A 10,055-nucleotide genomic window follows, 5' to 3' on the forward strand; every position below is an offset into this window, starting at 1 on the left:
GGCCCAAGTTGATTCTGAGAGGTGGTTGTTCTGTATCTTATTCTCTGGCTGAAATCTAAGAATGCCTGATCCATTCCTGACAGTTAGAACAATTAATCAGTTGGACAACCATTTGTCTGAAATGGTATATTCTGCCTGAGCAGGGGGTTTGACTAGAAGACCTCCAAGGTCCCTTCCAACTCTGTTATTACTATTATTATTACTATTATTATTTATTAGATCAGATGCCAACTTTTCTTTGAAAAGGGGAAAATTGTTTAAGTATCCCAACATTTTACCTCAAAGCTATTTGTGTTGCTTTTTTGTTTTCCGTTCAGTTGTGTTTGATTCTCAAAGACAAGTCCGTGCAGTTTCCTTGGCAGGTTTGCCATTGCTTTTTTCCTAGAACTGAGAAAACCATTCGCCTAAGGTCAACTGCTGGCCTTGTGTCTAAGTAGGGACTAGAACTCACAGTCTCCTGTTTTCCAGCCTGATGCCCTAACTACTGCATCAAACTGGATGTCACTTTAATGTTTTTATGGTGTCATCAGTTTCTTAATTTTTTTTGTGATAGGAAGTTTTAATTAACATTAGAATTGCCTACTTATATCCAGGTAGTTCCCTGACTGAGAAAAGAAGAACATTGCTGTTAAATTTTGAATAGATCAAAAATAACTGGGTGTAGAACAGAGTATATTTCTGAAGTCTTTTTTCCAAATTCCATTTAGTGAAATCCTTTAGGTATTATAGTTTGCAAGTTAAAATTGCATCTGTCCTCCTGGAATAATGTGGAAAAACAATTTATTTCTTTGTCTATATTATTTCATATCACAGCTGTGCATATTTTTAAAATGGCTTAAAGAAGTGCCTCAGAATTTGTGTTTTAAGTAGCATCTCTCTGCTACTTAGTAAAATAGCTGTATCTTGTTTACAGATTTCCCTGAGTAAAGATGTTACTACTTGAAGAATTATATTAGACGTACTTTAATCAAGCAACTCATTTAAGCAGTCGTGTATTTAATTTTTTCAGTCTTGCAAAAATTCCACAAGAATTGTTTGAAACATACATAGCCCAGTCTGTAGTACTGTTCTAAGCATTAATTTTCAAATATTGTATAGAATGCAGGTTAAGAGACTGACTCATAAATATTGAACTATTTTTTCCTTTGTGAAGAGCTCAATAAATAGTCATAAGCTGTAACAGAGTCTCTTGCTCAACCTATAGAGAAGGATGTTAAAAGTAGGTTTTAGTCATCAACCCAAATATCACTGAACAAATAAAAAAACCTTCTTTTTAAAATCTTACAGGTTCCAAAAATGTGTAGTAGAGGTAATCCCCAAGTTACAAGCATTGACTTAACGCTCATTCAAAGTTACATTATGAGTGCCTCCTAGTGCTTATGAGCAAGTCCCGAAATTATGAATGTTGCCACACCACGGCGGTCGTTCACCCTTGCAAGTGACCACAGTAGTACGGCAACATTCACCCTAGTCCTCCCCACCCACACCCCGCATTTCCCTAGGTCACAGGTCTGCAACCCGCGGCTCTGGAGCCGCATGCGGCTCTTTCAGCTGTCTCCTGCGGCTCCTGGTCCTCTGCCATGTGCAGTCCAAAAAAAAAAAAAGTGGGACTAAAAAAGTTCAACCAATGAATTCAAATATGCAGGGTAGGTGCATATCTCGCCTTGGCTCTACTCTTCAGGCAAACCCTGTTCTGTGCATGTGCGCATGTACACGCATGCACACATATTTTTTGTGGCTCCCACTTTTTCCTTTTGTGAGGGAACCGGTTCCGAGTGGCTCTTTTACTGTTTGAGGTTGCTGACCCCTGCCCTAGGTACTAGGCCTTCAATACTCACCCTGCGAAGATAGAGATCCTTCCATTCTTGGCTGCTCCAGGCCTTCGGTGCGTTCGCAGAGAATGGAGGTCTAAAGTAACACAGGATCATGTGAGATCAGTGTTGCAAGATCTCATGCTACTGATCTCTCATGATCTCATGGTACTTTAGGCCTCTGTTCTCTGCAACAGAGAATAGAACCAAAGCCAGGGGACACTTTTGCAGCCCTCTGGAAGGTGGATCTGGATGCTGGAGGCCTTTTCTAGGCCACTGCCGCCCGGATCTGAGGGAAGGGAATGCTTCTGTGGCCCTCCGTAGGCCCGATCTGGGCATTGGAGGCCTTTTCCAAACTGCTTCTGCCCAGAAACAGGCCTCTGGAGGGCTGCAGAAGCATCCCCCAGCCTCAGAGCTGGGCGGCACCAGCCTGGATAAGGCATCCAGTGCCTGGATCCACCTTCCGGAGGGCCACAGAAGCATGTCCTGGCCTTAGATTCCAGCGGCAGTGGCCTGGAAAAGACCTCCAGCGGCCGGCTCCAACCTCCAGAGGCACACGGAAGCGTTCCCCAGCCTCATCTGGGCAGCAGCAGGAACCAAGGCAGAGAAGAGACAGATCTTTTCAAGTTGAGTCCGGCGCAGCAGGAAGAGAGAGGGAAAACATGAGCTATCTTAGTGGGTCAGAAAGGCCCTGGGGGCCTGGTCCATCACTAGGCCCTCCATGGCCTTCCCCACCCTGAGATACCTCATGTGAACTTAACGAACCACGTTCATCTTAACAAGCAAGGGACTGATCTTAGTTGAGGTATGAGATTCACTCCCACGAGTTTTCAAGTCATGAGTGGAATGGGCGGGCTCCATTACATTTGTAACTCAAGGACTACTTGTATTTCAGAGCAACGTTAAGTGTACCTATTTTTGTTCTGTTTAGACCTGTTTTTATAACAAAGGTTCCTACTTAGTATTGAATTTAATCAAAGAAACATCTAGAAACAAAGATATAACTAGTAGCCAGCACGAGTTTGTTAAAAACAGATCATGCCAAACCATTCTTTGACAAAGTGACTGAATTAGTAGACCAGCAAAATGCTGTGGACATAGTATATTTAGACTTCAGCAAGGCATTTAAAGAAGTCCACAACCTACTTATTGGTAAGCTAGAAAAATGTGGGATAGACAGCATCACCACCAGATGGATTTGTAATTGGCTGACAAACTGTACTCAACGAGCACTCCTTAATGGTACTACATCTACATGGAGGGAAGTAAGCATTGGGGTACCACAAGGTTCTGTCTTAGGCCCAGTACTCTTCAATATCTTCATAAATGGCTTAGATGAGGGAATAGAGGGGGATTTCATCAAATTTTCAGATGACACTAAACTGGCAGGAATAGCCAACACCCCAGAAGATAAACTCAGAATCCAAAAAAATCTTGACAGAATTGAACAATGGGCCCTATTCAACAAAATTATATTTAATGTGGAGAAAGCAAGGTTTTATACCTGGGCAGGAAAAGCAAAGGTACAAGTACAGATTAGGTGAAACTTGGTTGAAAAACAGTAACTGTGAGAGGGACCTTGGAGTCCTAGTGGACGATCACTTAAACATGAGTCAGCAGTGCCTTGGTTGTATAAACAGAGGCATAGAATCAAAATCAGGTGAAGTATTAGTACCTCTTTATAAAGCCTTAGTAAGGCCACATCTGGAATACTGCATCCAGTTTTGGTCACCACATTACAAAAAGATTTTGAGACTTCGGGAAAAAAAGTGCAAGGAAGAGCAATAAGATGATTAAAGGCCTGGAGACTAAAACATATGAAGAACAGTTGCAGGATTTGGGAATGGCCAGTCTAGAGAAAAGAAGGATTAGGGGGGATATGATAGCAGTATTCCAGTGTTTGAGAGGCTGCCACAAGGAGGAGGAGGGGGTCAACTTATTTTCCGAAGCACGAGAAGGCAAGACAGGAAACAAAGGATGGAAGCTAATCAAGGAGAGAAGCAACCTGGAATTAAGGAGAAACTTCCTAGCAGTGAGGACAATTAACCAGTGGAACAGCTTTTGCTTTCAGACATTGTGGGTGCTTCATCACTTGAGGGTTTTAAGAAGAGAATGGACAGCCACTTGTCTGAAATGATGTGGGTTTCCTGCTTGAGCAGGAGGCTGGACTAGAAGACCTCCAAGGTCCCTTCCAGCTCTATTTTGATTGATTGATTGATTGATTGATTGAAAGACTAAATCTAGTTATAGTTCACCATACAATTTTTGTAGACTTGATATTTGGATGAAAACAAAATTGAATACCATATTCTATTCATAATGTGAACAGAAAAGGGTTCTTCATATCTGTAACCTAAATGATTTAATGTGAGAGTATAGCAAAGAAGTGAAAACATACTGTATCTTTTTTAGGCCTTGCATTCTGCTGATGGATTCACTAAGAGGCCCTTCCCGATCAAATGTTGTCAGAACACTAAGGGAGTAAGTAATTAGCCTTTATAATATTAAACTTATCTTCCATATTGGAATACTCAGTACCAATGTTCTTCTGGTGCTTGATTTTTGTGTTGCAGGTATTTGGAAGTGGAATGGGAAGTAAGGAAAGGGAGCAGACGAAGTTTCTCCAAAGATGTCATGAAAGGCTCAAACCCCAAAGTGCCACAACAGAACAATTTCAGTGACTGTGGAGTTTATGTTTTACAGTATGTGGAGAGCTTTTTTGAGGTGAATTTTTTGGTCCTTCAAATGTTACATTATGATTTTTGTTCTAAGTTAATTTAGTTTCAATATTTTATTCATTTTACATAATTTATATCTTACATTGCTTTAAAAATGGTAAAGTCTTTGTTAAAATTACACAAGCATATAATTAGCACAGTATAAACTATGAATAAAATAAATAAATGTCAAGACGGTGAAAGAGTTTTGATTTATTAAGACTGATTTCTACTATTTAAACAATAGAATTGTACAGGTGCATTCTTAGATGAATTCCCTATTTGTTTCATGCTTTGCCTGTTGCTTCTTGAGAAGGCAAATCATGTTTGCGGGTGTTTGTTTGTTTTCTAGAATAGAGTTCCTAGAAGGGTAGGTAGGTAACCCCCAGAAAGGGAGAATAGTGTGAATATATTTGTGGGAAGATTTCCTAGCAGTCTTGACTGTTGTGTAAGACTATTATGAAATGCAGATGATGGATAGAGCTGGATCCACAGAAAAGTGCCATCATTGAAACTTTTAAAAATGTGCATGAAGGATTGGGAAAAGTTTCAAATGTAACATTGACAAGATTTTTAACTCCTAAAGCTGTAGTACTTTGTACAATGTTATTATGTAGAAATTCCATGTAGACACTACTGTAAGTCTGTCTGTTTGGTTTCTCCTAGAATCCTATTCTAAGCTTTGAACTGCCAATGAATCTAACAGACTGGTTTCCACGTCCAAGAATGAAAACAAAACGAGAAGAAATAAAAAACATAATCCTGAATCTACAAGAACAGCAAAACAAAGAAAGGAAGGGGCAGAAAGACACTAATCTAACAGATAAATATTTTCAAGAAAGAACAGAACAATTTATCAGCAGCTGAATCTTTTGTCATTTATTAACTATACATCAAAAAAAATTAAAAAAGGGAAAAAAATCACCTTGAAATTTACTTGTCTCTACCAAAACAAAGGACTTCTAGTATTATCAGTAAGTAAACTTACTGTTGAGGGATATAAATCCAATTCCCCCAGTGTATTAAGTAGAATAATCTGTATATATGTTGATTAGGCCAACTTTTTTCAACCTTTGTAATTATGTTTTTCACTACTTAGGAAACCTTTGTTATGTGTTTCTGTTTATAGAACTTAATAGCAAATTCTAGACACAAAACAAATAAAATATTTATAGGATAAATTGGTTAACTTTTTCTGTGTTAAGTAAATTTATTGAATATTTCCCAGTAAGACTTCTATATTGCATGGGGAATGCTTATGTAGAAAGATAATCAAATTCATATTTTAATTTACAATTGCCATTACAAGATGTTCTGCTTCAGAAATGTGCAAAAAAATTAAGAATGTGTCTAAATGCATTGTATTTCCAAGGTGAGTGGTTTGCATTTAAAAATCCAAGTGCAAGCAATACAATATTCAGCAACAAATGCTTCAGATTACTGGGAGAAGTGGTTCACAAATACTTGGGAAATGCTGCTTTCTGATTGCAAGTCTTACTCAAGCAGTATTTATAATAGAGTCTCAAAGGTGGCTTGAGTAGTACTGTTAGATCCTCCTTTATTATTTTATGTGGTTCCTGAATGTTGTTTAAATGTATTTTCACAATCCTTTCATTATAAATTGTATTTTTGGTAAATGTAGCAGCAAATTGCCCACCTTAAATTTTCTGTCAGAATTCTGAATGTTGCATTCATATGTGCTTTATCTATCCGAAATTTTTTTAATGTATGAGTACTATTTTTTGTAACACACAGAAAAACCAAAATATTGCTAGACATCATTGCTTGCTTGCTTCTTACTTAAACTAGAAGTCTCTAATGATTCTAAGTCACCTTGTTGGCATTATTTCCATGATGTAATTTGATTTTTAAATTGTGTAAAAAGACAATAGCTTTCTTATACCAACCTCTGAAAATCCAAAAGGAAGCAACTAGGTCTTACTACGTTTTAAAAATACTCACAAGATATTGTCCTCAAATGAGGGAACTGAAACACTTTTGCAAATATGTTTGTTGAATAGCGCCTTTGTTAAAAAGAAATTCTTCTTTTTGGGAAGGAGGATAACTTTGATGTAATGAAAAATATTGTGGATGAAACAGGCAATATTGCCATTGCAACATACAATCCTTTTCAGCCTCTTCACAGTAGAACATTCTGTGTAGAAAGAATATTTGCACCCAATTTTTTGCTTTTATTATGTTGATGTCACCTCAATAGTCATGTTTTGTACAGGGTCAGAGATTGCTTTGTCCAAAGAAAAATTCTGAAGAATACATCACTTTGGTCTGCTGCCCTGAATTCACCTTGTTTAAATCCTATACACCTCAATGTAACAATAATAGGATAGTAACTTAGTGGCAAAGCTTTCCATGTTTTCCTCCGTAAATTATTTTTAATAGACGCACAATAATGGGGCTCTCATGACACTGTCAGTATTAAAACAAATAAACTGAGATTATTTGTTCCAACAAATTAACATAAAATCAATTCTTGGTATTAGAAAAGAAAGAGAAACATTTGTTCTACATTTTCCAGTCTATGTCTGAAATTTGTCAGAATAGCAGTAGAAAAGAAAAGTAAGAATAAGGGGTTGACAACAAATGTAATTTACTTATTTTGATTTTTTTTTAGTGTTACTTGAACACATGGTAGGGAAACCTTAATAGCAAAATGCACATTCTTGTGCAAGATTATTTGTTGCAATATTTGGACTTATATGAAATTAGATTTTGCTTTTGTTTTTAATAGGTTGTGGCCTATCCTAGTTTTTATTTGTTTGGGTCTGTTCCTGAGAATGGCCTGGAGCTTGTATTCCTTTTCAAGATGTGAAGAAAGCAATGTTTCTCTCTTAATGTTATGGTAAAGGATCATTCATGCAGCAAGCTGATAAACATGTTGACAAAAGATTTATTTTTTTAATAAAACATTGAAAACAATTGAAGTGACCATGAGTATTTGTAACGCATATTGTTTAGGTCAGTGTTTTTCAACCACTGTTCCGCGGCACACTAGTGTGCCGCGAGATGTTGCCTGGTGTGCCGTGGGAAAAATTGAAAAAACACTGACCTAGGAGACAGCGGTGAGAGGAGGAGGAGGAACAGCCGCGGGCGGAGCGGTGCTGCAAGACTCTCTGGTGGGGAGCGCTGGTCACCGGAGCCTTCGCTGGAAGCAAAAGCCCGGGAAAAGAAGTGGGCTCGACCTCTCTAGGCACCAGGGCTCCGACCCCTTCTCTGGCTTCGGAGGGTCTCTTGCTGAAGAGAGAGAAGCTGGGGAGAGGCGACCGGCTCGCTTATCAGAAGAGGACGGACAAGCGGCCAGCCCGGCTCGCCTGAGCTGTCGCGTGGTTGGTTGCCTGCAACGTTCGAAAAAGCTCTTCTTCCCCAGCACGCGCCGCTTACTCCTTACTCCCCGCATGGCTGAGGATGCGAGACTCCCGCCTGGTCGGCTGCCTGGCTCCGCTTTCTTTGCTCGCCGCGACCCCTCGCCCCAGCCCGAAATAGAGGGATCTGACCGCTTCGCTCTTGGAGGCTTCGCTTGCGTCTGAAAAATTACACGGCTGATTTTTTTTTAACCTGTCCTTTTGATACGTTCCATAATAAAATGTCCTTTGGACCAAAGCAATTAAAAACCTTTGGGGTTTCCCCCCCCTCTGGAGTGAAGTGCTTTTGATGGTAAAGGTGAGAAAGAAAGAAAAAAGGAAGGGAAAAAAGGAGAAAGGGGGAAGGGGAAAAGGGAGGGAGAAAGAAAAAAAGGAGAATAGAAAAGAAAGAGAGAGAGAGAGGAAGGAAGGAAGGAAAAAAAGCAGGAAGAAAAATTAAAAAGAAATGCAAGTAGCTTCCAGTTTCCACAACAAGTAGAAAGCAAGAAATTGAGAGAGGGAGGGAAAGAAAGTGGGAGAGAGAAAGGCAGGAAGGAAGATAAAGAAAGAAAAGAGAGGGAGGGAAGGAAGGAAGAAAGAAAAGAAGAGAAAAAAGAAAATACAGAAAGATAAATTAAAAAGAAATGCAAGCTTTCCTTTTCCTTCACAGCAAAAACAAACAAAAGCCCCAAAATAAAATAAAATGAAATAAAGAGGCTAATAATAATAATAATAATAAGAAGAAGAAGTTGGAAGGGGCCTTGGGGGTCATCTAGTCCAACCCCTTGAGAACACAGGTCATCCTCGACTTACGACCGTTCGTGTAGCGACCGTGGGGAGGTCCAATGGTGCGGAAAACGGTGGAGTGCCTCGTGATTTTTTTCATGAAACAAGTGTGCCTTTGCCCAAAAAAGGTTGAAAAACACTGGTTTAGGTAAATATAGATGTGTTCTTAGTAACAGTCTTTAAAAATAATTTATCCATTGGAGATTAATTCATGTGTTAGTTAGATTGTTCTAGAGCTCTGCCTTTTCTCATTTTAAAATTTACCTATAGTAGAATACATTCATTATAAAATTTGTAAAAGATAATTTTAAATTTAAAAACATTGGGCTGTTTTTTTTTCTAATACCTTCAGATTTCATCTCTTTCCTCCATTTTTCCTTTTTTGCAATTTTATACAAGCTTATTTGGGAAAAAGGTTTGCTAAATATCAGTAAGCCTTACTTCTGAATAGATTCATTCAACTGCATTCTTGCTTAAAAGTTACTGTATATCTGTTTTTATTCTGGCACAAGGGCACAATTCAGTTCACTAAAAGGAATATGAATAAATGAATGTTTAGACAATGATATCAAGTGGCAGGCTAATTAATATATATCTTGCATACCTTTTCATGTTGGATGGAATAGCAGTCAAGAATTCTTATAAAAGTTTTAGGCTACTTAGCATGAAAAATTTATGACTCTCTGGTAAACATTTGCTGGCAGCAGATGTAGAGATGACATTTAATATTCCCTTGTGATGTTCTTTAATTTTCTTGCTAAGGGATTGCTTGCTCACACGAACAGGATATTAAGGGACTATTTTAAATCCAGAATATGTTATCCCAGGTAAAATAGTTTATTTTTTCTTATTTAGATGTTTTGCATCTTTCTACCTAACATTTCATTCTTTTCAAATGAGACAAATTATTGCAAATGGATAAAATAATATCCTTTCTTGTAAAAGTCACCTTTAGTGATGTATAAAAATACTTAAAACAATATTTCCAGTATTCTCTTTTTCAGTATCTAACTCCATATTTTTTCATTTTCCATATTCATTTACTATAGTGATTTTGCAAGCTGCCTGCATGTTGTTGCTTTGTTCTCAAAAGTTTATCCATTAAAGCATAGTGGGAGGGAACGATGTGATAAATGTTATTTTAAATTCATCCATTTCAAATTCACAGTTTGCTGCCTCAAATCAGGTTGTAGAATGTGTGGCGGAAGGTGACCCTACACTAATTCATTTCTCTCACACCTGCTTGCTTTCATTATGCAGTCAGCTTTGAGACAGGAAGCATATAATGTCATGCTTACATAATGAAGCAGTATAATCCAATAATATTTTTATTCCTATTTTTACAGATGATCTCCAAAATGAAGCTTTTATTTTACTCATCT

General features: G+C 38.1%; 1 protein-coding gene across 3 annotated transcripts in view; it reads left to right on the plus strand.

Annotated features, from left to right (window-relative positions):
- SENP6 (SUMO specific peptidase 6) overlaps window positions 1-8,815 on the plus strand; it is a 72,657-nt gene extending 63,842 nt beyond the window's left edge. For 2 of the 3 annotated variants that reach the window (XM_083374213.1, XM_083374214.1), the window contains 3 exons: window positions 4,224-4,292; window positions 4,385-4,535; window positions 5,195-8,815. In XM_083374213.1, coding sequence (XP_083230339.1) covers window positions 4,224-4,292; window positions 4,385-4,535; window positions 5,195-5,395 — 421 coding nt within the window. In that variant the 3' untranslated portion in view covers window positions 5,396-8,815. The remainder of the gene's footprint in view (window positions 1-4,223; window positions 4,293-4,384; window positions 4,536-5,194) is intronic. The other variant, XR_014493836.1, reaches the window with a different exon arrangement.
- Window positions 8,816-10,055: the final 1,240 nt, after the last annotated feature.

This window comes from Vipera ursinii (assembly GCF_947247035.1).
Source record: "Vipera ursinii genome assembly, chromosome: 1".
Lineage (NCBI taxonomy): Eukaryota > Metazoa > Chordata > Lepidosauria > Squamata > Viperidae > Vipera > Vipera ursinii.